The sequence below is a fragment of the Parathielavia appendiculata genome (genome assembly GCF_033297405.1).
Source record: "Parathielavia appendiculata strain CBS 731.68 unplaced genomic scaffold N657scaffold_4, whole genome shotgun sequence".
In the NCBI taxonomy this organism is placed as follows: Eukaryota; Fungi; Ascomycota; class Sordariomycetes; order Sordariales; family Chaetomiaceae; genus Parathielavia; species Parathielavia appendiculata.
In genome coordinates this window covers 1552526-1578472 of record NW_026944223.1, presented here as the reverse complement: position 1 = coordinate 1578472, position 25947 = coordinate 1552526, and the positions used below count along the sequence as shown (strand labels likewise).

Here is a 25947-nt window from a genome sequence, read left to right as displayed (position 1 = left end):
GTACCTTGACTACAGCCAAGTCTCACTCAAACTATACACTCAACTACCGATGTAGAGCTCTACTAACGTGCCCTGAAAATCTATTGACGACTAGGTAACCTAGTAAAATCAAATCCGGCTTACGGTTTTGTGGAGACGTCGATTCCGAGGATCAAAGACCATCGTATAATTTCATCCATGACTCCATCATGATCCGGCCGTTGCAATGGGTCAAGGCTGTCTGAATCCTGTTTCTAGCAGACACCTGCACATTCAACTGTCAGCATATTGACTCGAGATGATGTCTTGAGCTTGTCGTTGGGCTTGGATCACTTCTGTGACGTACCGTGACCGCAATCCGAGCCGGCGTTCGTGTGAATTGTCGAGACAGGGGGGCTTTCGCGGGAGGCTCGATTTCGGCTCGAGATCGTGCCCTTCTTCCGTTTATTGGCGCGAAGAGGGCGGCCTGGCGGGAGAAACAATTCAGTGCGGAGTCTGACATTCCTGACAGAACAAGGAGAACCCCTTTCCAGCACACCCAGCCACGTCTCTCCATAGAACACTGCCAGTGGGAGATGCCTCAGTTTGCAATCACCACGACTCGGTTCCAATCTCGGCTCCCTTCGTTTTCTGCATTCGTGGAGCACACATCACCATCTCGTCGACAAACGTAGTTCATGCAGCGACGCCCGCATCAGGAAGCTCCTCAAAATCTACAATCTCCCCCGGAGTAATAGGGATCTGACCGGGCATCTCCAGATCCAGGTCCACCTCATACTCAGGGCTCACTCCAAATCGCTTCGCTTCCTTGTCAAACCTCAACCATTTGCCACCCTCCCTCTCCGCGATGCGGCAGCCCAGCCAAACCACTCGTCCCCTCCTTTCCTCCGTCATGCTGGCCAATTCAAAGTATTTCTCATCGTCGTCAATCCTCTCTTCAGTGACAAACCACCCGTCAGGGAGGTACTTCTCTACCCAGGGAAAGCCCCGCATGGCAAAGTCATCCGGCAGAGGCCTCCTCCTCGGCCCGGCGCGTTCGCCCCCCTCCTTTACGTCTTTGCCTTCCTCCACAGCCCCTGGAAACCAATCACTCTCCAAGAGCCTAGCCAGACCGTTACCCGGCGAAACGTTTTCAAATGAAGAAGACCCGTTCAACAACGTATTAAGCATGGAAGCCGTGAGCTTCCATGGAAAGTGAGTTGCCAGATAAGCCATGGCGTCAGGACAGAACGTCAAGTGGTGGACAAAAACGAGGGTAACGTGTAGAAAAGGAAGGATGTTGGGGTCACCAAAGCGGCGGCAGACGACGTCGTAAGTGCTAGTGAAGAGGCGGATGGCGTTGGGAAGCTGGTTGGTGCTGTTCGGGCCGGCAGTCGTAGCGTTGGGCGACGGAGCTTCAGATGTGGAAGTGACTTCTTGCATCGGGTGGTCTTGGGATTCCGTAGGCTTGAGGTGTTCCCTGGAGAAAGCTATAAGGGCTGCGGTGATGGGGTTGGCTTGATCTCCATATCCGGTCAGAGCGCAAACGTTGGAGATGCCCATGTGATATCTGGTGCATCAAGTTAATGTTTGAGTCTAAGAAGCCGCTTCAAAATCACGTACCCCGATTCAAGCCATCGGCGAGTGGAGCGACCGATGTGGTTGTCGAGCAGCTTGAGGAAGGTACCCATTGTACTCTCCAGCTCCTCCAGTTGCTTTCCCGTGAATAGGATGCTATGGGTCTTCACAAAGTTCAGCTCGGTTGGTCCGAGTCTGGCCTGTTGGGGGTTCGGAGTGCGGGACATGATGGGTTCGAACAGAGTCAAGATGCTCTCCCGTGTAGACAGGAACGGCATGTCTACACACAGGGATTTCGAGTAGTAGTAGAGTTGCTGCAATGCGTTCGGGCGAGCAAGGATAGCCAGGTGATGGTAGAGCCTGCCTGTAGTCGGAGACTTGTCAGATGCTAGAGAATACCAATGGCGGCTGACGGCGGTCCAGACTTCTCGGTCGCGGATATCGTCGTCTTCGATTGCCATTCGGTACCGCCCTAGATCACCCAAGCACTCAATCCATGTGTCCTCAAAAGCAGGCACCGTCTCATAGAGCAGTGCCATCATGGAGTATGCCATATAGATGAAGGTGAGCATGTGATCCAGGCTGGCCGGTAGGCGATGTCTCAGGAGCTCCAGGAAACTGTGGATGCCGTGTCGCCACATGCGGGCCGGCATAGCGTATTTGGCAGCCAATCTCCTCAATGCCGGGCTTGCTGAGGGATGCTGGGAGGCCAAGAAGAAGTCGTGGTGCTCGTGAAGGAGGGTGCGGTGAAGCGCAATGAGGGCCTGCCACTGATCGTTGTTGAGCTTGTTGGCGGGGTCCGTTTGCGAGCTCTGGTTGTTGTCGACTTCGATGCATTTGCTCTCAACCATGACCAGCCCGGCGTAGATGCCCTTGACTTCAGCCACCAACTGCTCCTGCGAGATGGGGCGGGTTTCTGGTTGCTTGAGGATCTCTGTTGAGTCGTTGTCCGCATGCGGCAAAGCTGAGAGATGGGCGGGGGACCGGGCTGAGGCAAAGGACATTTGGCGATGTGACTTGGAGAGCGAGCCCGATGGCGGACGTTGGCGCTGGGGGTAGGTGGCGACCTTGGACTTGAAAGCGCGGGGACGAGGGACAGCAGTGTCGTCTTCCGGGTCCCACAGCCGTCCCTTCTGATAGGACCCTCTGGCGAACTCCTGGGTGTCCTCTGGGCTCCTTGCTTTAGACCGCTTGGGTGGTGACACAGAGCGAGACCTGGAGCCGTCCCTCTTGAAGCTGGGGGTGGGGCTTTTACTCTTGCCCTTGCTCTTCCGATTCTCGAGAGCTGCCGCCGAAGAGACCGGCCCGACGGGGTTCCTTCGGCGGGGAGGGGACGGCTGAACACCCTCACCGATGCCAGCCGTTGGGAGCCTTCCAATGGCATCGGGGCCGGAATTGCCAGGCTTAGCCTCCCTGGTCCGCGTTAGCATCGACGTGCCAGACAGAAAATGCAGAGGCGGCCACTTGATCGAACCTTTCGCCTGACAGCGCAGCCTCCCACTGAAGCCGAATTTCCGCCGTTTTTTCCGCCTCGGTTCCTTTTTCATTAAGAACCTGAGCATGCGAGTCTTGCCAGTGTTTCTCAAAGACCGGGAAGGCAGCTTCACTGCTGCTACCATTGTGAGCAGTTTCGGGCGTGGGAATCCCGCAACCACACAGAGGACACTGGATGTCAGTTTTCTTCCGCGACGCTCGTCGAAGATGCTCGTTCCACCGTTTTGAAAAGTCCATTGCTCGCGGATCGGTTTGAGCGTATGTCGCCGAATGACGGCCAGACTGTGTTCTGGAGAACTAGCGTGATGTACGGTGAAATGCCATTCAGTACCGTTCAAAGTTGAAGTGTGCCTGCAATGCGCCGATGCCGCCAAGCCGATCGGGAGGTTCCGAGCGGGGTGATCGAACCTTGCAACCAATTGATCGTTTTTACCACACGTAAGCACGCGAGTGAGGACGACAGTTTGACCTCATTAACTTAGGAAATTCTAATCTTCAAAGTGATCGAATAATATATTCTTGCAACGACAGACTGGTTCGCGCACCAGTATACAATAAAATGTTGAACATGGCCATTGCCCGGGTGCTAGGGGGGAGGTACGTACCCCCACCTTAAAGCGGGGGTTGGCTGCGAGGCTGTCGCCTTTTTGAGTCTGTGCTTGGTTCGCGAACCACCTGCAAAAGATGCACCAATGCCCCACCGTATTCTCAGCCGCATTCTGACGGGTTCCAATGCCATGGTACACGACCTGTCCTGAAAATAAGTACCTTGGGGCTCGCTGGATCTCAAATCCTTTCTTCGCGGCTTGGCGAGACATCGCACACCTCTCCAGTGCCAGCTTCTGATATGTACCTAACCAACAGGTTTGGCATCGAGATTGCAACACTTTCACCGAGAGAGGCATCTCTCTTCCGCCCGGCCTCTCCTAGAAAGGCTCGGATGCGGCGCACAATGTGCAACCAACCTGACGTACAAGCCCTGGGCTGACCTTTCACGTACTCCTCCGGCGTCTTGCAAATTCGCACTCCGGGAGTGTATTCGGGCGATCTTGTCTTTCAGCACCCTCTACCTGCAATCGCACAGCACTCCGAATCTGAATTTGGCTTTGTCCATATTTCCTGTCCTCAACAGACGAGGATGCCTTTCAAGCGTTGCCACATCGCAGTCCGCCTTCAACCGCGGTCGCACAGGGCCTTCGTCATCTTCAGCACACCGAAATCCTGCGCTGGGCCCGTAAAGCTGCCTAAGAATCCGATGCTCACCTCAGGTTGAAATGTACACGGCTGATGCACAACAAGGCCGGGCTTCGATCTTGGGTTTTCCCACCACGTTTCCGCATATTGGCCCCATCCCACATAAACTCTGTCTCTCTTTTTCAGCGGTTGCCGCACAAATGCGACACTGGAACGGGCCAATGTGCTGTTCTTACAAGCTGCAAGCTCCAGCTCTCGTTTGTCGGCTCAGCTGATCACTCCGCGGCTCAGCGCGCGTGGCAAGTGGCAACACCTCCGGTGATTCGCTTTCTTACCCTGAAGCCAACGAGCTGAGAGAGAAAGCATGCTGGACTCCATGCCCTGATTAGCAGGGGATTTCGACGCAGCAACATCTCTATTTGCCGCCCCACGCTTCTGTTTGGCCGCGACATACAACCCTCAGCTGTCATCGCCGGTGCCACCATGGCTCACGACTGGTTCCTCATCGGATTTGTCCTCGGCAAGCGTTACTCATTGAGGAAAGCTGCGAGCATCTTCCTCAGCGATCATTTCCGAGCAGCGGCACTGCGGCTTGGCGGCGATACTAACCCAGTGGTTGGATGCTGACAGTATTCCCAGTGTCTCTCGTAAACCGTCCCAGTGAGGACGAAGAAAGCAAACCGCAGCCAGCACGACTCCGAAGAAACTTCCCCATCGAGACCGAACAGTCGACCGCACTTTCCCGTCCCACAATGAGCCGTCGGGCCGCCACCAAAGAGGCGAATGTTGCCTTCTTTTTACCGCGGCTGTTTCACGCGGATTCGCGGAAACTTGAGAGTGATGAAAGTTCCCGGACTGGGAGACAAGCAATAGGAGGTTAGGGACACAATCGAGACACGGCACTGGATGCACCGGGGCGTGACGGGAGCCACTGGCAAGAAAGGGCTCTGGATCGAGACGTTGGCCGCCGACTACAATCATTGGAGCCTCGCAGTTTTGGAGCTTCCTGGACGAGTCGGACCCGATTCGTGTTGATCTGGTTATGGCCCATCGCTTCAGCAATGGCGAAGAATTAGGCTCGACTGTGCACAACAACACTCACCGAGTGTTGCCCTCCGGACACGGAGACGAGGGCGAAGATCTCAGGCGCAGGTGACCGGCCGTCGACGGTGCCAGATGGGTTCGTAAGGCATCGACGTACCCACATCCTGTCTGACAGGCGCCGTTGTGGTGGTCAGCCATGGTAGATGGCGAAAGGCAAAAGCGAGTCTGGATACGAGTGGTGACACATATGCGATGCTCGTTTTGGCCGAATCCAACGACATTCTCCGTTGATCGCTCCACCATGCTGAATATATGTTGGGAAGGCTGATGACTCTGATGAGCGTCAACTTCCCGTCCAATGGTTTGGACTGATCGTGAGGACACCAGTGAGGTTGAACGACTCCCAATACACGCACAGCCTGTGGACGGCTATACCCTCAGGCTACTGGCCAGAGATGGGAAGGCATGGGTGCTGTGAGGACAAAGGCGCATTCACCGAGATCCGGGTGATTCGCAGGAAGTGCTGAAGAAGCCTGGACTCCATGAGCTGTAGGACTGGTCGTCCATTTCTGTCCCAAAACAGGTTTTCCATGGTGTCGCGGCAGGCGAACACCAAGCGCTGGGTCACATCCCACCAATGGCCACCACTGTTTACACTTAGTCGTCGATACAGTACCGGGACGTGTGTTTGTTTACAACTTAAAAGGGCGACGAGAGTCGCCACACGAAGGAGTCCTCTCGAGCAACTGAGGACCTAGTGCCTATGCAACGCCATACCAGTGTGGCTGGTGTTGACACTATGGTTGCCTGCGTTCGCTGTACGGCATATCTTGCCTCGACCGAAAGCCTGCGGCACTTGACAAGGCTGAAGTGGTGTGGACAGCTTGCTTCAATCCAGCCAGTAATAGGCGTCGAGGGGCTTGCCTTGTCGGACTCTAAGCTCCGCCAGAGGTCTGGGTCACTACAGCTTGGTAGGCGGCAGATGAGGCTAACCCGTGCCGTGCCGATGCATGTCTCGCTCTGCCGGAGTCATACTGGGCAAACAGTTGCCCGTGCCAGTTGCAGCCTTGTGCGCCTCAGCGAACCACCATTTTCTGCCTGCAGTGATTTGTCTTCGAATGCCCATTCCGTGGGACAAGCAGCATTGCGGTATGGTTGGCATGGTCAAAGCCTCGAGGGGGTGCACTGAGTTCACTACTGCCTTAACTGGGATGCGATTGCAGGCCAGAAGGCAGAAAGTGCGTCTTTAGATTCATCCCTGCTGGTCGAGCTCCGGATTGACACTCGACTAGCCGCCAAAGGGAGGTATCAATGACAGACAGCCCAGACTCCTGAAAGAGCAGCCGCCCGGGCTCTTGGCCGGCCAGCTCCCGGCTTATTGGTGGTTGACTTCGCCAACGCATACCTTACCAAAGACTTGATGGCCCGGAATGTCCCACTGGGGCTGCAGACGGGCGACGACAGATCCCCGACATCCTTGACAGCGCAGTTGTTACCGAACCCCGGCAGGATTGAATGCGCTGGGCCCCGGCTCGTGCACTCGCCCCTCAAACGCCGTTCGGGTGAATGTACGGCCAACCTCCCCTTGCATCCGCGCGCTTGGGCATTGACTTGGGCTTGACCTGGTATGCCTATCTGCGCCGGACCGAGCCCTTGTCGTCCCCGGCGGAGCATTTGTTCCCACTCTGCGAAGGGCCCTCGGGGCTTACTGGTTCGATGGATGCAGTTCTCCTGCACAGCCAGCTTCTGCCGTCTTACACGAACTTCGCGTGGAACTAGTGGCATTGGACATGAAGCTATATCTGCAAGCATACCCGCACCTAGCTGCTTGGCCACAACAGCGGTCTTTAAATGCACCCAGGTATAGTCGGGACCCATCTTGGGCATTGTTCTCTGTAGATAGGTAATGCCTTAGACCCTGCCGCAGCCTTGATGCCTATAGCCTCACCCAACATAGATTGTGTTGTGGCATAGTGATAGGCCCGTTTCACATCAGAAGTTCAAAGCCGTCAGTGGTGGAGCGGCTGGGATTCAAGCTTCGGCTGGATGCCTTGACAACCGCCTCATACCTGGGCTTTCATGCCAGGCAGAAGGAGAAGGGGTTGTATTGTTTTGGCAAACACTGCCAACAACACAGCTGTCATCAAACAGCCCAGAAGCTGACCTGGAGGTTCGTGAGACCTTCAAACTGAAACTGGATGCGCGGTGGATCTCGTCCCATCTCGAAGCCTGCATAACCCTTTCACAACATATTTCGGAGTACGATGCCTCCCGCAAATCTGTAACCTGCCCGTGGCTTTCACATTCGTTGTTTAGTCACACTCAATTCTCGCGGTTCTTCTGTTCTTGGCATCGTGCAGCACTTTCGTCCAACTTCGGCTACTGACTCTGAAATACAAATTATGCCTACAACATGAAAATACGAAAATGTTATGTTTCATCCGATGTGAAGCTCACCTATCATGGTGGGATGTTAGGATAGCCGCAGCAATCCAAAACAATTTGAGTGATTGATCAGGTCTCATTCAAGTCATGCCCGCCGAGTGCAGTATGGCGCGAAACTAGTGGAAACCTGATGCGCCCAACATCCCCGCATTTCATGCCTTACTGTGATAAACTTTCACTGTCCGGCCCGCGATTTTTGCTACCATACCAGGGGTCGATCTTAGTACGGCGGTTGACGGATAGACGGTCCCGATCCGGCCCCGAAGTCCGGGAACAGTAAGTTTGTCTTACCCCATTGCAGCCTTGCAGGGGATCAGCCCTGTCCCGGCTAACCGTGGGCCAATCTGTGCGGAACGAACCGGCTAGGCAACCAGGTGCCTGGTTGCCTGCCGCAGAGCCGGTGGTTTTGCATCCACACGGTAGGTGAGAGTACCTCCATACGAATTAGTGAAGCTGTTTGAGGCTGTTTCATTCTTTCTTCCATTCTCCGGCTATACCGGGAGGGGTTTCGGCTGCGTTCCATTTACATCCCAATGGCGACGGTGCCAACCTAATTCGGTCCTTCCCCAACTCAGACATCCATTTGTTGGCCAAATTCTACTCACCAACTCCGGGCTCAACCGCGCGGTATCCAAAACGGCGATTTAGAGAAGTGAGATGGCCAATGCCTACGAGGCTAAGGACCTGGCTCGAAGAGCCAAAGAATGCAAGGCTAGGAAACGGGCAAACTGCTTGTACATAGGCAGAAGTATACTTGTAGAGGCACGTGTCTCGGCCAAGATCCGGTTGCCTTGGCTTGACTGGCCGAGACGCTTCGGATTGTCCAAAACCACTATCATTAGTCGATTCGCTTCATATTTCGTGAGGGGCTAGTGGCTGCGTTCCCGGTAAGTCGCGGCATATTGGATCTGATTCTTCCTAGATCACTTCCACACTTCCAACTCGTCGCAGAGTGCGGCACGTTCGCCTTCTGCTGACCGAAGACGACGAAGTGGTTGATATCAGGCCACTTTGCCTGGCCGCCGCGCGTTTGCCTGTTTGCCCGGAGTTGTAGTTCCAACTGGCGAGTTACCTAAGCTATTCGTCCTTATGCACATGTCAGCGAGGCAGTGCTACCAGGCAGATGACGACTGCGGCCGTTATTGCAGTAAGGTAACCCGAGGAGAACCGAGTCTGGACGCATGTGATAACACAAACGAGCCTTGCCTTGCGGACGGCTGATCAGTCCGTGCTGTGTGTGATGTTTAGGGTACCTGTAGGTATGTAGTTCACTACCAGGTACTGGCCCATCAGGTTTAGTGGGTCACGAACTCCTTGGCTGGCATGTTCACTAGGAAGCGTCCTTGCAGCGTGTGCCCTGGCTGCTGTCATACACTGAGGTAGGTAACCCAGACCTTCCCTTCCAGTGGTCAACTTCACATATGACCCAGTTCGTCCAAGAGGAACGAAATTGTCCGTTGACGTATCTAGAGAGACAAGTACCCCTGAGTACCCAGCTGCTCATGCTGCTACCACGTTGCTGAGCTACTTTTGCAATGTAGTTGAGGGTCCTTTGCCTAAGAGGCTCCTGTTTCAGTACCAATTCTTGGGGACCGACTACGTTCCCCGCGTGTCTATGTAACGGCACACAACGTGCAGCCATACCGTTGCGCCATATTCCTAGAAAAGGGTACAAATGATTCAATCCGACAGATTGAATCACTGGCTGCACTATGAAGCTGTAATAACTGGCACCTGTCGCTGGGCGTTGCCGACCCGACCAGCCGTGCCGTTACAGTCTATATGCCAAAGTGGCTATCGGAACGCCTAATAGCCCTCGGAATATCTTGCTAATATCGGGCTAACCGGGTTTACGCGTCAGCATAGTTGTTGGAAAGCCAACAGCCACGAATGTGCCGCACCGTAGTACTTGGGTATCAAAAAGATGGGCAACCACTCAATTGAAGATGATGTTCCTGTCTGTGTTCTTCCAGAAGTTGCCTGCCTGTTCCTGATCCTGAGAATCCTGGTGCCAAGCCATTGGTCACCCCTGAACTGCCCTCTCTGACCACCTGCCAAATCCAACAGGTATAGGGGAGACAGAAGTTTTTAGTCTAGCCTTGCAGGCATAGTTTTTCTTTGTAATTAGTAGTAGAGAGTCTGGCGAGCCCTAGAGCATAGCGGTGTAAGAATAATAATGATTACAGTTAATAAAAAGAATATATATGTATAACTTATATGAGTACTTACATGGTGCTCTGATCTACCGCTACGGAGGCTGTGGGAACAGCGAGAAATTCGGTCACATAGGGACTTACAAACCGTACTACGAGGAGTAGGTGCCCGGAGTACTAGGCTTGTTCGGAAAGTCCTTGGCTGGCTGATGGGCTCTAACCGGCTGCTGGAATATAGCCTAGCTAGAAGGCTAGAGCTAGAAACAGCAGAGGCTAGAAGGCTCCGGAGGCTGGTAAAGGGCCTCCTTTCTTTTGTAGTATGTTGGATCCATATATCGTGGCTACAAAGTGAAGGACAGAGGTTTTATCCGACCTATACGGTACGGTTTCCTTTGTATATAGCAGTAGAGGTACCGGCGCGCCTGCGGGCATATCGGCGTAGGAAATAGTAATATATGAGTCTTGATGGATCGCTCTACGCGGTTCGCCGTTATGCCGATGCTTCGCGGTCGTCGGACCATATTGCTCTTTTGGATGCTAGCCAGGAGCTGTCCGGTTAGATCAAGGTCATCCACAATGAAGTATGCTCAGAAGAGAGAAAGGATTGAGGTTTCGCGTGTGATCTATCAAGTCAAACAAGCAAGACGGAAAAAGGACGAAGAACGGATTGACGAGGACAACTGAAGGGAAAAGGATCGAAATTAACGAAAACATTTCCTCCCCGAAGGCGAAGTTACATACTTTCGGGAGAAGGGCTTGTTGTCCGGTCGACAACATGAACGATGGGAGCTTGTGTGCTTCGAAGATGGAAGGGTAGAAAGAAGCGGAAGTAATCCCGAGCATCTTCTTGAAAGAGCGCAGGATGCGGTCTGATGGGAGGAGAAGAAGAAAAGGTTCAAATAAAAGTCCTCTCGACTTGGGTTGGCAATTCAGATTGTTCCTGTACTTGCAGGCGTCTATGTCAGGTGGAAGTGGATAGTCTCTCACACCGTCGAGAACCCGACCTCGCGATAAACAAGGCCGTGGAATTGAATGTTCATGGGAAATGCGATGGGCCAGAGGTTGGGATCAAAGGAATGGAAGTCTCCAGGTTTCGATTGAAGTCTTTCCAGGTTGCAAAGAATTTGGAGGTCGGTACCAGGCAGCAACCTGCTTTTGCTTCAAGTTTGCAACAAGATATCGAACTCAGGTAGCTTCCATCGCTCCTTCCCTTCATAATGAAAAAAGACGAATAAACGTGTAAAAAAGCTCTGCAGCCGTCTTTAAGTTGGGATATCCTTATCATCAGACCTGAAAACCAGTGGAATCAAGACAAAAAGTCAGCACTGAGCTTCTCACAAGATTGCAGGGATACTTGATTCCCCAGAGATTCTTCAACTTCCGAGTTTGACTGAGCTGGTCTACCTGGAATTTCGAAAAGGTGAAGAACGAAACGTAATGGCTAAACTGGAACAACCCGGAATTGCTCGGTGAACAAAACAGATACCAAACTTTCCAGTCAGCTTCAGGTGACAGGTTGACGCTGGTGATGTGAACAAGCACAGTTCATCATTTGAAACGCTGCAAGCAACGGGCAGAGCGACGTTGCCGGCGACGATGGAATTTCCACTACCTCACACTGCAAAAGAGAGGAATCTTCCCTAAGGGAACCGTGCTTGTACGGGGTCCATCATATTGCGGACTCTCGCCCTCGGTCAAGCAGATCGAAGATTCCGGCCACAAGTGTATGTGCGTTGTTCGTTCAGGGGCTTGTTTATCGTATGTTCCAGCTCTCAGCCACATAGCTCCCAGAGCAACCATTCCCACAAGGACCTTACCCCACACCAACCCTATCGAGATCCACCTCGTAAGCCCACAAGACGCCCACCACAGCACCCCCATCAACCGCGGAAGAACAATCTTTATATTCAACGCACAATCCTCTGTGGCGCAATTGGCTAGCGCGTCTGACTGTTAATCAGGAGGTTGGAAGTTCGAGCCTTCCCGGAGGAGTCGATGTTGATAGGGTTGGGGGTATCATACGGGGTTTCCCCTAGTTTTTTGTGTTCAAACATTTCCTTGTGCCTCAAGCGCGGAAAGCATGCCCTCGCCCATCCAAGGCCCACAAACGAAATGAGGGACAGGATTTGGGGACTCAATCATCCGTCTGCTCCTTCGACTAACCATCAAGGCGCAGGAAACATAGTCTATCACCTCGGCGAGTCTTCCTTAGGATAAATAGCTTAGGACAGGAACAGTCAACAGACAACCGCTCTAGGAAACCCACCCCCAGCATCACCTCTTCAAGCCATTCCCGTTTTCCATCATTCCAGCTCGTAGGTATCCAATCTGACTAAAAGATACTCTCCAAGCCGTCCCAGACCCCGCCCTCCCCGTTCGGCCCAGCCTTCTCTCTCCTCTTCCAATACTCCCCATTAAACTTCCAGTACATCTCGCCCGTGACCTCGCACTTGGCCCTGGTAAACCACGCGGGGACAAACTCCTTGCCCCTGGCCTCCCTCGCCCTCCTCCTCGCCCGCTGCGCCTCCTCAAGCCGATTTTTCTCCGTCGCGGCAAAGTCATACTCGCCTTCCTCCATCGCCCTCTGGTCCGGTCGGAACCGTGAGTCGGTCGGCGCCAGCCACGGGCGGAGTTGATCGTCAATGTGGTTGAACGTGAGGACAAACGGTGTCAGGTTGAACGGGATGCCCTGCGGCCGCGGGTTGGCCTGCCAGATAAGGTAGGCCTTGCTCGGGTCCGTGATGCTGCCGCTGTGGATCGAATCGTCGGCCGTCCCCGCGGCAGGCTCGTCCACGGTGGTTTCGTACCCGGGCGTGAGGCGGGCGTAGAGCCTAGAGTTCCAGCGTCCGCCGAGACTGAATCGCACGCGGCCGTTGGCGTCTACCACCTTGCCCGTGATGATGTACGCGCTTGACGCCTTCCAGCCGCGCGGCTTGAACTCGATGTGGCACACTTCGCCGGTTGTCCAGTTTTTAATTTCCATGGGGCCGTAGTTGTCGACGACGGGATTGCCCGTGATGATGCCGACAACGGAGGAAGTGACCTTTTTCCACGTGTAAAAGTCCTCTTTCCCGCCGTGGGTTGGCCGGAGCCTGAGGAACCAAGTGCCGAGCGGATTGATATCGAAGGAACGACCGTAGAACTTAGACTTGACGGCAGACTCGCCATAGTACGTCCACTTAGGTGACTCAGCCCACGCCGCGCCGATTGGCGGGTGATGGCTGACCTGTTCAATGAAGAAGCGGTAGTTTTTGTCTGGCCGAACGTACTCAAACGTCTCGCCGAGCAAGGGATTGAAGGGTTTGGCAACACGTCCAATGGTGGATGCGTACTCGCTAGCAGCAAAGGCCGCAACGTAGAGCAGCCGTTCAATGGAGTCCGTGCGGTCGGCGGCAAGGTCCAAAAGATCGGCATACTCCATGTCCTCGCCGCAGCGATACAGAAGAGAGGTGGGTTCGTTGAAAGACACCGGAAGTGTCATCTTCGTCATGTCCTTTCCGACCATGGACTTGAGGATGCCCTGGAAAAGAGTAAGTGAAGAAGACTACACGCCGGATTCGCGCGGACTTACCCAAAGCGAGATCTTTGGCCGGTTGTCTGCGTCCATCTTCAACCGCGTGCGGATTCCGTTCTCGTATCCTTTAAAGGAACTGCTGATGTCGTAGGCATCGGAAATGACCAGTTGCTTCTGTTCTTGGGACATGGCAAGCTCTGATGGAGGTAACTGAGAGACTTCGACCTCACCGGCATCGACTGCATCGAAGAACTCCTCTTCATCAGATTCGGAGTCTGAGATGTCGGCAATTTGAGACATCACCGTCTTTCTCCTCGATAGGCTCATGGTAGGTGACTTGGCTCCCATAGACTCGGCCGCGGTCTCCTTCTCTGCTGTCTCTTGGACGGCAGATTCCTCTGGCCGAGTTGCCGAGAGGGGCACTTGGTTGCTTTCAAGAATGCCATTCTCGACGACTTCTTTGAGGATACGCTTCGTCATCCTCCGCTTCAGTTCAGCCTCGCCAACGCGGGCCTCGAGGGCCTCCTGCTCCTTAGCAACCTGTGCCATGCTCTCCTCCCACATGCGCCGCATCTCAGACTCGCGGTCTAGGCGATACTGCCAGTACGCGTCGCGATCTTTCGAGATTCGGAGGAGATCACCGATAAGACCAGTAAGCGAGCGGATGGCGGCGTCATACGTAGCTAGAGCTTGAGACGTCTTGGTGTCGGACAGAGTGAGAGCCGGGTTCTTGGTCGCCTCAAGGAGAAGCGCCGATGTGACACTGGCCATGGATTCAAGCTGCAACTTGGCCGACTGAGCTGTGATGTTGAAGGCGTCTTTGTTGGCGGGCGGTGCATCGTGCCCACTGGAGCCCTCGCCGAACTCGTCGTCCTCATCAGCTTCGTCAGCAACAGTACCCCCGTTGCGGTCTGTCTTGTCTGCTTCGGTCCCTGCGTCAAGAAAGTCATCCTCGTCGTTGCTTCCCGGCGTCGGGAATCCGCTCCTGCTGGATGCTCGTGCGGAAGAATGAAGCCGTGTGAGTTGAATGCTGTTACGTGACGGCTCAGCAAAGCTGGCGTTCTCGCTCGGTGGTTCGGAGAGGTGCGTATGCTCGGCCTTCGCTTGCTTCAGCAGCTCCGCGTTCCGCGCGCGCTGTCGTTCTTCCTCCTTGGCCTGGTCCTTTGTCCACTGGATCGAGTTGTTGAGGGCCCAGAACCAACGCTTGGCTTCAACCTCGTGGTTTGCCTTGAGCGTGTATTTTACCGAAGACTTGCCGTGGATTTCGAATTTTGTCTTCTCGTCGGGACTCATGTGCAACTTTGCGATGCGCATGTTGATGGCTCCACGGCAGGCCGAGCCGGCATCGTCCTGGTGCTTGTAATAGCTAAGGACGCCATCCTCTAGCACAAACCAACGCAGCTGGTACCCTTTCCGGTAGTTGGTCCACTTTTTGAGGTAGCCTTTCATCTCTCGCGCTTCCCTTCCGGCGAGCGGATCACCAGGGGTTGCCGTGGCTGCCCCCTGAGTTGTGGATCCCAACACGGCCTTCTCCTGGATGCCTCTCTGAGCTGCGACGGCCGCAGGTGACTTTTTCAGCATCGCGCGCGTAATCTCGTCCTTTGTCACATCTTGCGGCAACTTGCCCTTACGATCCCGGCGGAACGGGTCAGCCCCGTGTAGAAGAAGAACCTGGATCAGACGGCTGTTCTTGCGTCGGGCCGCCTCGTGCAGTAGTGTACCGCCAGACTGAACTGTGGTGGGTTCTGACGCGAACTCTGGGCTGTTGATGTCCAGCACCGTCTTGAACCGCGGCTCCTCCAGGACCTGCTCCAATTTTTTGAGCTCGCCGTGGAGAATGAGATCCTGAACCTGCCTAATCTTGTTTTCGGCAAACAAGGACCTTGAGAGCTGCAGCTGTTGGAAGATGTCCGGGTTGCGGGCGAGGTCAATGGGGAGACGCCCCTGATGGTTGGCGACGGCGTCGTTGATATCCTTGTTCTCGAGGAGCAGACGGACAACCTGACTCCTGCCCTGCGCCGCGGCGACGTGTAAAGGCGTGTTGCCATCCTTATCCCGCGCATTGATATCGAGTGAGCCCGCGCCGTCAGACAAGACATACTCGACGACGGGCAGTTCGGCGCACTGGATTGCTAAGTGAAGTATTGTGGAATCTTCGAGGGCTCCGGGTTGGGTTGTGAAAGAGGAGGTACTCATGCGCGGCCCGTTGTCGGAGGTCTCGCGGATGGCTCTGGAGATGAAGGCGGTATCGCCATTACGCAGTGCCTCGACGATGCGGAATTTCCTGACAGACGATTCAAGCGAGGATCCTTTGTCCATAGAAATCAGCGACCTTCCGCCGGCAACCGAGGGGGCGTTGGAGGGTGTTCGGCCGATGGCGCTCCCGGAAACAGAAAGTCTCGAGTTGTGACCTCTGAGGGGATGTTGATGTGCAGCGATCGATGGTTCCGAGGTCGTAGTCGTCGCGGGAGCCCCTGTAGGCGAGTTGCTCAAGGAGCTTGACGCGGCGGCCTCAGCCGAAGACATGTCTTCTTCAGCGCCTTTTCGTCTCAAGAGAGATAGTGCCGATGATTTGGTTCGTCGATGCGAACTGGAAGCGCGACGATGTTAGCGGAGAACCCCAGAGATGCTTCCCAGCACCAGGTTCCAAGACACCACCGAGAGTCTAGACTGCAGTATCGTCAAAGGCATCTCACACTCCGGCGGCCGGTGAACAGGGAGCTGGCCTGCCTACCTCTCCCCCGCTTCGGGCATAGTCCAATCCCCAGCACTTCCAGATTTCTTGTCAAGCGGCTTGAGCAGTATTGGAGCGGACTCGGGCGACTAACGGCGATTGCAAGATGCCACAGACAAAGAATGTATGGAGTTGGTTCGAGTTACTGAAAGAAAGAATGATATTGTACAATCAAAGGTGACCTGTCCTGATCAGGGCGACATCGCGAAGCGGGTGGTGGGAAGTGGGGAGGTAACATTAGCTTAAAGACTGGGATGTACGGATTATTCGACTTGGCAACATCCCCTGGAAATGACGTGGGGCAGTGCGGTGGGTTCCGTGTGGGCCATTTCTGGCGACAAAGAGCCGCTTCACGTGAGTAAGGCATCCTTCCGTCTTGTTCCACGTCGGCCGGTCCGTTACCAAACTCTCAAATCTACAGTGATTGCTGAAACACTTTGTGCGGCGAGCAAGGCCAACCGTTCGGCCAAAACACCATCCACGGCCTGTGTACATCCGTATATAGAGGTAGCCTTAGCTATCCGTACTGGCCAGCTCCTAGTGGCCCCACTGTTGCCTCTAACGAACCGAAACGAAAGCACCTCAGTTTGTCTCTCCCTGAGATAGTATGCGAGCTCGCTATCCGTACCTTTTTTTGTACATTTGGAGCTCGACTTTTATAGAGATACGACATAAGCGAACGTTTCTCAATGGTGGACATGCTGTGAACCAGAACGAGAAGATCAGATATTCACCTATGATAAATTAGGCCCATTCCCAATCAAATGTTGAGGTTGGAATGGAGTCCGGTGGCCCTGGTCTTGGCGTCAAAGTTGCAGGCTCCATCGACAGCTGGAAGTGCCGGCAGACCTCGGCAAAGACAGAGCAGGCATCCTGATTACACATGTAAGGCCGGGTGTTAATCAGTACATCTGTTGATCAATCAATTCATTGCGAATTCACAACCACTTTGCTGCCTCATACGAAGCTGTGATTCCGCCCTTTCACTCGGCTATCGTCCGACGCCAAAACGCAGCGTAGCTATTGCGGTCCGTGTCTTGACTCGTTGTCGACCTTCTCATCCGACCGTCTTACACGCCCCTGGCGGCCCGCCCAAGGACCGGATTCGACGCATCTCAATCGCGTTTCAGACTTTCAAAGACTTCGCAGCCGCTTGTACTTGCCATAGAGGCCTTGGAGCATAATGGCTGACCGCCCGACGCTGCTGCGGCCGCCTCCCGAAGACCCCAAGAAAGCACCCATCGAGACTGCCTTAGATGTGACGGAGCTGGCCGTTCTGGGTCCTGTAAGTGATTGAAGCTGCCATCACATGTCTGCATCTGTGTTGCCATAACCACTCGATGGTTGCTTGTGAACCCCCTCACCTTCCCCCGTCATCCTCGCAAACGCGACAGTCTCACTAAACCGTCTCTCACAGAACATCTTCACCAATACGCGCCAGCCATGGCATCCACCGGGAGCAAGGGGTATCTACGGCGGCGCTGTAATCGCCATGTGCCTGGCCGCAGCGCAACGCACCGTCGCACCTGATTTCCTCGTCCACTCCTGCCACTGCTACTTCCTCCTGGCCGGCTCGTCCGAGCTCCCCATCCTCTTCCACGTCGAGCAGGTCCGCGACGGCCGCTCCTTCGCCACGCGCACCGTGCAAGCCCGCCAGCGCGGCCGCTGCATCTTCACCACCACGATCAGCTTCGTCCGTGATTCATCCTCCAACAGCGACGCCGTTGTCAGCCACACCAGCGAGCTCCCCCGCGGGGCAGACGGTAAACCCTTACAGCCGCCACCGGATGACTACGCGGACGAGCCTGAGGTGATGGCCGGGGGCCCGTTCCAGGGGACCAAGATCCAGGTGGTCAACCGGGAGAGTGACAAGCCCGGCGAGAAGAAGACGCAGCAGTGGATCCGCGCGCGGGGCAAGATCACGGGCGGGTTGGCGGCGCATCTGGAGGCGCTGGCGTACGTATCAGACAGCTACTTCATCGGAACCATCACGCGGATCCACAAGCTGTGGCGGTTCCCCTTCAAGGCCGAGGAGTTCGACCAGCTGCCGGGCGCGCTGCAGGACAAGGTGAGGACACTGCACCAGTGGGAGGGCATGGGGAAGGACCCCAGGGAGATGGTTGGGCGGCCGGTGATTGGGATGATGGTTAGCCTGGACCACACCATCTACTTCCACGAGCCGACAAAGGTGCACGCGGATGAATGGATGCTCGCCGAAATGGAGAGCCCCTGGGCGGGCGACGGGAGGGCTGTCGTGATGCAAAAGATCTTTAGCAAGGACGGCACGTTGCTGGCGACCTGCGTGCAAGAGGTATGTATTGCGCTCTTTCTGATCAAATACTTGGGGACCGTTTTGGCTGAGTGTATCATCAAGGGCCTCGTCCGTCTTCAGCAGCCCGCCCCAGAACGGAAGGACTCTAAGTTGTAGAATGATGCCCTGTGATCTGGGATTGTGATTGTTCACCTATGTCTTGGTAACGCTCCAGCATCTGTTCCACTTCTGGTAGGACTGCGAGGGAGTTTCGTTGTCATGTTGGGAAACTGCGAGGTTTGACTGGGCGACTATGTGGTATAGAACTGCATTGGTGTAACTCTGTTGTCCGGAACGATGAATAGAATTGTCATATTTTGAAGCGCTTTCGTAGATAGCCAGAATTGAGTGTATGTTCGACCAGGCCTTGCCACATGACTAAGGCTGCGGGCAGCGAGGCCACCCAAGTAATGAGAGGCAGCAAGCTGGCCGGTCACCAACACCTCAAGAAAGTCCCAGTGGGAATGTATTCTGTGATTTCTGCGCTCTGGTTGACCTTCCGTCTATCCCAAGTGCGCACGGATCGCTCGTGATCCGCAATACTTGCTGTGCCTCGCCCTGATAGCATTGGCAATGCCCCAAGAGGCCATTAGTTTCTACCGTGTTGTTTCCCTTCCCGTCTCTTCACACGCCATGCCTCCTTGCCCACCTCTTACAAGCTTCTAACAAGCTGGCTATTTGTTCACCACAACACCGCGACCTGTTTTCCAGGGCAGCCCTCTTCTTGTCTCCCCACTTAGAACCGGCACGTGGCCAATAGGAGAGAAGGATGCCCCAAACGACGAAACGCCGAACGCCCAACTGCAGGCAAGCCGCATCTGGAAAAAGCGGAATGTCGGAAATAAATCTACTTTCGGGCGGGCACGTCAATTGGGACGGTGGCGTGTAGCTGGCACGACCCCATTTGGGTGCTGGTATGAAGGCGTTAAGCTCAGATGGTGACGCCGTCCAAGCGGAGTACCTTGGACTTGTCCCCCAGGAGCTGGGAACGGAATTCAATGATTCCGCGGGCTATTGTGTTGAAGTCCTTGACCTTCTCGGCCTTGAACTTTTGGAGAAGCTCGCGCAGGCCTTGGATGAAGCGGCTCTTCTGCTCGCCACTGTAGTCATCGGGATTGCCAAGCTCCAAGAGAATTTGGTCATCTGGAAGTAGAGGGCCAGATGTCAGCTTCCGGGGGAGGGGTGTTTAAGGTCCGATGTTAGCAGCCTGTTCAGAGTGAGGAGTGACTTACCTGGAGGACAAATGGAGCTAAAATGCTGGAACTCGCAGTTGACTGGACATTGTTCTCCAGTAAGTTCATGAGGGCAGAGCTCTTTCTCGGGGTCAATTCTGTTGCTGTAAGTCAAAGACTTCAAGCCACCCGCCACTGCATGTTGGTACTGGGGGTGGAATCGGTACGCGTGGAAGTATCGGAGCGGACTCTCGTAAGGCATCAACGTGCTGTCCGGTTGTGATGCCGGTTCACCACGAACCTGTGATTTCGTCAGCCGCCAGGTGCCGGGACTGCGCGAAGAAACGACGTTTACTTCTCCTGTGGTCTCAGCCTCAATCTCCTGCACGGCTTCGCGGGGCTGCGCAACGTTCGAAATCTGGTCCGGAAGCGGAACTGAGGCCAGTGCATCGATACTGATGAGAGGCTCCGCTACGTTCGGACTAGGTGACCTGGAATCAAGCTCCATAGGCGTGGTCTCGTCGGCCCTATCGGTTTCCTCAGGCCTGCTGGGACCAGGATTATTGTTTTCAGGCGGCCGTGATGTTGGCGATGGCATTGATGCATTTCTTTGCCCCTGAGAGATGGCATCACGCCCTGGCAAGGGCTGCTCGATCCTCTCGCGCGCGGTGGAGAAAGGTTCGACAGAGTCGCTAGGCTTCTCGCTCTCAGGCACGGCAGTGTTGACACCGGCGCTATCGGCGCTGGGCGGAGAGGATTCCCTGTGTATCTGCTCCTGGAGTGACTCGTCTTCGATCCTCCGTGCATCGCCAGTTCCTGGCCCCTCGTTTGGCCATGAAGGGAATGGAGCCGAGGGAGACACGTGCGTTTGATGATCCGCCGAGGCGTTCCCATTTTGCGAAACAGAACCCTCCGCTTCCTGTTGACCATCCGTCCCTTCACCTGCCTGCGACGATGACGAGTCACCGAAGCCATTTCCCGGACCTGACCCGTTCAACTGCGGGCCTTCCACCGGAGCAGTCTCCAGCTGTTGCAGCTCTTCAGCTAGCATCTTTTCCTCAGCAAGGCCTTTGTCAATCTCAGCCTTGAGCCGTGCTTGCTCATCTTGCAGTTGCTGAAGTCGAGTCAACTTTTCGGTGAGAGAAGACTTGACTCGGGGAATCTCGAGGCTCACGAGACGGCCGCGGCGCTCCGCGCGCTGCAGCGGATCCAGATGCATCGACTCGGAGCGCCTGGAAAACCTGGCCGATGATGGCTCTGGTGTGAGTTGTGGAGAAGTCCTCTGGGAGCGATCTGGACTACTTGCGGATTCGGCTGACTCCACTGGCGGCATCCGAGAGGCGCCGTTTCCACTGAGCTGCGATGATGACCTATCTTGCTTTGGCGTTAGTGAGCCGCCCGAAGACTGTTTCGCTTTCCGTTTCGCCTCTGCAAGGGCAATTTTTCGCCTCATCTCCTGAATCGCCTTTTCCTTTAAATTTAGCTCCATCTCTCGCCTTTTGTTGTCAACCAGAGCGCCAGGTGGGGTCACAGAAGGCGCGGGGCTGGAAACACGGCGTTGAGTGAGGGTATCCGTGAGCGGTGGGAAGTCACGGATAGCAGGTCCACGTTGACCCGGAATCCCGCTTGACTGGATCGGCAGTATCTCATCAGCCGGCGACCCCATATCCATGTCCATGTCCATCTCCTCATCGTCGGATTCGTCGCTCACGTCGATGATGAGAGACGTCTCCTTGCGGATTTGGCCAAAAGGCCGCTTGGGAGGCATGGGGCCCGATGAGAACTCGACGAAGTCTGATGCCACTGGGCGCTTTCGCTGGTTTGAGGCGTTCGGCTGAGTATTTGGTGAAGGGGCTAAGCTGGCGGGGAGAGGGCGGGATTGGGGCGGTGTGTGTTGAGTATTGGCGGTTGTCCGAGAAACGCTTGCCGCCCGGGAACCTGCGGGAATAGACAAGGGGGCGGGACTTCTAGTCGTATTGGTTTGAGACACAGAGGTTCCATTGCCGTCAGTCTGCTTGCCTCCCAAGCCAGCCGCATCAGTTGCCGATTTTTGAGCCTCCCGGGCCTTTTGCAGAGCCGCAATTTTCTGCTGGATCAAGCGTTCCTTCTCGCCCCAAGTCTTACTTTTGGGCGGAGCTGGAGCTGGTTGTGTTATAGCAGCCTCCTGTGGCTGCTCCTTTGGAAAGCTGTGCTCGTGTTGGGTTGGGCCGGGCGCGGGCGGTTTAGGTGTCGCTGGAGCTTTTGCGGCTTTAGCTGCAAGGAGCCGTGCAATGCGGTCTTTCCGTTCCTCGCCTTTCTGGGACTGATCTGCCGTGGCGGATGAGTCTGCCGTGGCGGTAGTTGTCTGCTTCGATTGTGGATCGGACGATTGTTTCGGTTTAGTGGAGTCGGGTACGCCAGTCCCGCGATGTGGTGCTCCTTTCGTCTGCAGGGCAGAGGAATCCACGTCGGTCTTTGGCATGTCGAGATGCAGGTCCCGGAAGAGGCCTTTGATCAGCTTCTCGTTGAATCCTTCTTGAATGTAATTTTGGTATTTGACGCCTAGCGGCCATAGGCGTAAGATGGCTTTCTGTGCTTCCTTCCTGGCCTCTTGTAATGATTTGAAAGAGCCCAAGAGGTCTTCCTGTGCTTGCGACTTTGATTCACACATCTGAGTTGAATCTGAGGATGCGGGTTCCGCTACAGGTGGCCCATTTGAAGATTGAGGGCCGAGGCCAGTTGTGTTCGCCGTCTTGACAACTGACTGAGAAGGGGCTGATCGGACTCCCTTTCCGGCTGTGGGTTCGCTGGTGGGCTGCGGTGTCGGAATTTCGCTCTGGATTTCTCGGGGAGAAAGAAACGGCGAATAAGATGCCGAGCGATCACGACCTGCAATCGTCATTAGCATCCGCATCTCCATACTCTAAAGCATAGCGGTAACTACAACTCATACCTTCGTTGCCCCTTAAATCCTTTCCACCATCGTCCTCGTCAGTGCCATAAAATCCACCTTCAGGGGTATCGGTGGCGCTTGCAGGTTGGCTGGTCCCTCCAACCGACAGAGGCTGTGGTCTGGAGGCAACTTGTTTTGGGCCTGCAGCGGAATATTCCCGAGGCTCGTAGAGATCTTCAAACTGTCCCTCGCTCAATTCACCCTCCTCAATTTCGACACCGGCGGCTGAGCGATCCGCTGCCGGAGCAGGCTGGCTTGAAGGCTGTGCGCCATTCTTCAAAGTGCTGGTGATTTCGGGCTGAGAGCGCTGGGGCCAAAAGTCGCTCCCTTCCTGAGGCTGCGGTTGCGGAACGTTTGGTGCCGGTCCCGGAAAGTTAGATGGTTGAGCCCAAGCGGCAGCATTGTAGGCAAGATTGTGATGAGTCCCAGGGGCAGCTGGGGTTCCTATCCCAAGGCCGGGAATGTTGATCGCGTTCGAGTCGTAAGCAGTTTGCGAGGCATCGCGGTTGATTTGGGCGGCGTAGGAGTTGTACTGAGAGTTCTGGACGGCGGCCTGGTAGCCCGGGACACCGGGATAGGCGTGTGCTTGAGCGGTGTGTTGTCCGTAAAACTGGCCGTAGCCGTACGGAAACGGGTATTGCGACATGTCCGATGTTTGAGATGCGCTTGTCGCTAGATCTTGGACATTTCGATGATCGAAGAAACGGAGCAGAAAGTTTCGAGTGCACTTGAAGCGCGACAGGGGAGGCAGTGCTGAGGGTCGTTGAGAGAAGAGATGCCCGTCGAAGATGAATACTTGCACTGGTCTCGGGGAGAAGTGCAGCGCTTCAAAGGCAGGTGTCTTGGACGTTGACAGAATCCAGAGCGCGGCCGGACGAAGTGTTGGATCGGTAATCACGAAATCGTAGGGCGATGTTCGCTTGCGCTTGCAGGGAGTCTGAACCTGAGCTTTGATTCGCGCCTGGATCGTCTGCTCTTCAAGGATGTTGTTGTGCAGGCTCGGGAGGATCACTCTGGCAAAGCGTGTTCCAAATGGCGAAAAGACGACCACCTGCAGGCGGTTAACTAGCCCTCGAAAACCGGCGCTAATCCTCCAAACCTGGCGTCAGGTGCACGGACCAGACAAGTGACATCAAACGCCGAGGGTCAGGGTTGCAAGGCTTCTGGTTTGTTTACTTGACCAGGATGTGCTCCCGGCAACCACGATCCGTAGGGCGGCACCAAGCTGACCTCTTCTCTTCGATGCACCACCTGCATTTCCTCTCTCCATAATCAAACTTCTTTGATCTGGAATACGGACCAAATCACAGCTAGGTCTCTCTGTGCTTGTCCTTTCATATAATTTTTTTCTGCCATATGCTGGGTCATCGCATTGCACTGCGCGCTGCTGGATGTTTACGGATACAGGCACCGCATACACGCCTTGACCAGAGCAGCGCTACGACATTGTTTCCTGACAGTATTCCATGACCTTTTTGAATTCCCCGACTCCTTTAACCCCCAGAATCAGCGCGCGATGTCGGTTCGCAACAATCCCTTCGCGAGGAATGCCTCGACCTCGGCCGGTTCGAGTGGTCTTGGTCGCCCGAAATCCGTGCTTGCTCCATCCTCGCCGTCTCTGCTGACGGGGATGTCTTCCCCGCCGTCTTACACCCGGGCACTGTCCCACAGCTCGCCCAGCTTTGCCTCCACGACACTAGCACCGCCCGCGTCTGTCCGAAACGGTCATGCTCGTGGCACGTCGAGGGACCTGACGCCGAGTTCAACCACATTCGCGCCGTCGTACCTCAAGACCGAGGACATGCGGAAGCCCACCGACGTTGTGAAGGGCATAGAGGGCGAGAACGACTTTTCAGGCAAGAAGTATGTCTGGCTTAAGGACCCACAAACGGCATTTATCAAGGGCTGGGTGGTCGAGGAACTCGGATGTAACAGGCTCCTGGTCCAGTGCGATGATGGGAGTGTAAGTCTGCATCATGGTGTCTCGAGCCGCAGCGCCTATTGACGCCGTGAAACAGCAACGAGAAGTCGACGTCGAGAGCGTTGATAAGGTCAACCCAGCCAAGTTCGACAAGGCAAACGACATGGCCGAGCTGACCCACCTCAACGAGGCTTCCGTCGTCCACAATCTCCATACAAGATACATGGCCGACTTGATCTACACCTACTCCGGTCTTTTTCTCGTGACCGTCAACCCCTACACGCCCCTCCCGATATATACCAACGAGTACGTCAACATGTACAAGGGCAGGAGCCGAGAAGACAACAAGCCCCACATATTTGCCATGGCCGACGAGGCGTTCCGTAACATGGTCGATGAGAATGAGAATCAGAGCATCTTGGTTACGGGTGAATCTGGCGCTGGAAAAACCGAAAACACCAAAAAGGTGATCCAATTCCTCGCCGCAGTCGCTCAGTCCCCATCCCCGGCGAAAAGCAGGGGAAAGCAGCACTCCAACCTCTCCGCCCAGATCCTGAGGGCAAACCCCATCCTCGAGGCCTTCGGCAATGCCCAGACAGTCAGAAACAACAACTCGTCCAGATTTGGCAAGTTCATCAGGATTGAGTTCAACCCAGACGGTTCGATTGCCGGTGCATTTATCGAGTGGTATCTCCTCGAGAAGTCACGGGTTGTACGAATCAACGCCCAGGAGCGGAACTACCACATTTTCTACCAGCTTCTGAAGGGCGCAGACCGGGGACTGAAGCAAGACTTCCTCCTTGACGGGCTGGACACCGAAGACTTCGTCTACACGCGGGACGGACAAGACTGCATTGCTGGCGTGTCCGACCGCGAGGAATGGGACTCCCTGATGGAAGCCTTCATGGTAATGGGCTTCTCTGATGAGGATCAAACCTCCATTCTGCGCACCATCGCCGCCGTCCTACATCTTGGGAACATATCGGTGGTCAAGGAGAGCAGATCTGCAGACCAGGCCCGACTTGCGCCGGATGCCAAGGAGATTGCTGCCAGAGTCTGCAAGCTGCTTGGTGTACCCCTCGAACCTTTCCTTCGCGGATTGTTACATCCCCAGGTCAAGGCAGGCAGAGAGTGGGTTGAGAAGGTGCAAACACCAGAGCAGGTCCGCTTCAGCATCGATGCCCTGGCGAAGGGCATCTATGAGCGGGCTTTCGGTGACCTTGTATCGAGGATCAACCGCCAGCTCGATCGCGCAGGAATGGGCCTTGGTGACACTCGCTTCATCGGGGTGTTGGATATTGCTGGTTTTGAAATCTTTGAGAACAACAGCTTTGAGCAACTTTGCATCAACTACACCAACGAAAAGCTGCAGCAGTTCTTCAACCACCACATGTTCGTCCTCGAACAGGAGGAATACGCCAGAGAGCAGATTGAATGGCAATTTATCGACTTTGGCAAGGACTTGCAACCAACCATTGATCTGATCGAGCTGTCGAA

General features: G+C 55.0%; 6 protein-coding genes and 1 non-coding gene across 7 annotated transcripts; 2 read left to right on the top strand and 5 right to left on the bottom strand.

Annotated features, from left to right (window-relative positions):
* Positions 1–654: 654 nt before the first annotated feature.
* On the bottom strand, positions 655–3267 carry N657DRAFT_655303 (uncharacterized protein; the record flags this gene model as incomplete). Its single annotated transcript, XM_062794589.1, has 3 exons — positions 655–1528; positions 1582–2949; positions 3023–3267. 3 exons carry the CDS (start codon positions 3265–3267, stop codon positions 655–657), a joined length of 2487 nt encoding a protein of 828 aa, XP_062649016.1.
* A 1399-nt stretch (positions 3268–4666) lies between these two features.
* N657DRAFT_360531 (uncharacterized protein) lies at positions 4667–5801 on the bottom strand. Its single transcript, XM_062786973.1, has 2 exons — positions 5327–5801; positions 4667–5260 (listed from the first exon to the last, which is right to left on the bottom strand). Exons 1-2 carry the CDS (start codon positions 5569–5571, stop codon positions 4756–4758), a joined length of 750 nt encoding a protein of 249 aa, XP_062649015.1. The 5' UTR covers positions 5572–5801; the 3' UTR covers positions 4667–4755.
* Positions 5802–10374: 4573 nt separating this feature from the next.
* On the bottom strand, positions 10375–10806 carry N657DRAFT_360501 (uncharacterized protein). Its single transcript, XM_062786971.1, has one exon. The coding sequence runs from the start codon at positions 10707–10709 to the stop codon at positions 10434–10436; it is 276 nt and encodes a 91-aa protein (XP_062649014.1). The 5' UTR covers positions 10710–10806; the 3' UTR covers positions 10375–10433.
* A 978-nt stretch (positions 10807–11784) lies between these two features.
* N657DRAFT_t64 lies at positions 11785–11858 on the top strand. Its single transcript has one exon. It is a non-coding gene; the product is annotated as a tRNA-Asn (tRNA).
* A 114-nt stretch (positions 11859–11972) lies between these two features.
* N657DRAFT_360509 (uncharacterized protein) lies at positions 11973–16198 on the bottom strand. Its single transcript, XM_062786972.1, has 3 exons — positions 16111–16198; positions 13438–15970; positions 11973–13386 (listed from the first exon to the last, which is right to left on the bottom strand). Exons 2-3 carry the CDS (start codon positions 15904–15906, stop codon positions 12199–12201), a joined length of 3657 nt encoding a protein of 1218 aa, XP_062649013.1. The 5' UTR covers positions 15907–15970; positions 16111–16198; the 3' UTR covers positions 11973–12198.
* A 1099-nt stretch (positions 16199–17297) lies between these two features.
* N657DRAFT_570062 (acyl-CoA thioesterase-like protein) lies at positions 17298–18542 on the top strand (the record flags this gene model as incomplete). Its single annotated transcript, XM_062788702.1, has 2 exons — positions 17298–17399; positions 17532–18542. 2 exons carry the CDS (start codon positions 17298–17300, stop codon positions 18540–18542), a joined length of 1113 nt encoding a protein of 370 aa, XP_062649012.1.
* Positions 18543–19443: 901 nt separating this feature from the next.
* On the bottom strand, positions 19444–23552 carry N657DRAFT_616591 (uncharacterized protein). The gene is made up of 2 exons (XM_062790495.1): positions 22530–23552; positions 19444–22465 (listed from the first exon to the last, which is right to left on the bottom strand). Exons 1-2 carry the CDS (start codon positions 23173–23175, stop codon positions 19590–19592), a joined length of 3522 nt encoding a protein of 1173 aa, XP_062649011.1. The 5' UTR covers positions 23176–23552; the 3' UTR covers positions 19444–19589.
* Positions 23553–25947: the final 2395 nt, after the last annotated feature.

Bases quoted from the DNA above. Each gene is read 5' to 3' on its own strand.
- N657DRAFT_360531 (XM_062786973.1), bottom strand. From the start codon at position 5,571: ATGGTGGAGCGATCAACGGAGAATGTCGTTGGATTCGGCCAAAACGAG. The intron at 5,261-5,326 runs GTGAGTGTTGTT...GGCCATAACCAG, and splicing joins TGTCCGGAGGGCAACACTCG to ATCAACACGAATCGGGTCCG.
- N657DRAFT_360501 (XM_062786971.1), bottom strand. From the start codon at position 10,709: ATGCTCGGGATTACTTCCGCTTCTTTCTACCCTTCCATCTTCGAAGCA.
- N657DRAFT_360509 (XM_062786972.1), bottom strand. From the start codon at position 15,906: ATGTCTTCGGCTGAGGCCGCCGCGTCAAGCTCCTTGAGCAACTCGCCT. The intron at 13,387-13,437 runs GTAAGTCCGCGC...ACTCTTTTCCAG, and splicing joins GGCCAAAGATCTCGCTTTGG to GGCATCCTCAAGTCCATGGT.
- N657DRAFT_616591 (XM_062790495.1), bottom strand. From the start codon at position 23,175: ATGTCGCAATACCCGTTTCCGTACGGCTACGGCCAGTTTTACGGACAA. The intron at 22,466-22,529 runs GTATGAGTTGTA...TGACGATTGCAG, and splicing joins GGATTTAAGGGGCAACGAAG to GTCGTGATCGCTCGGCATCT.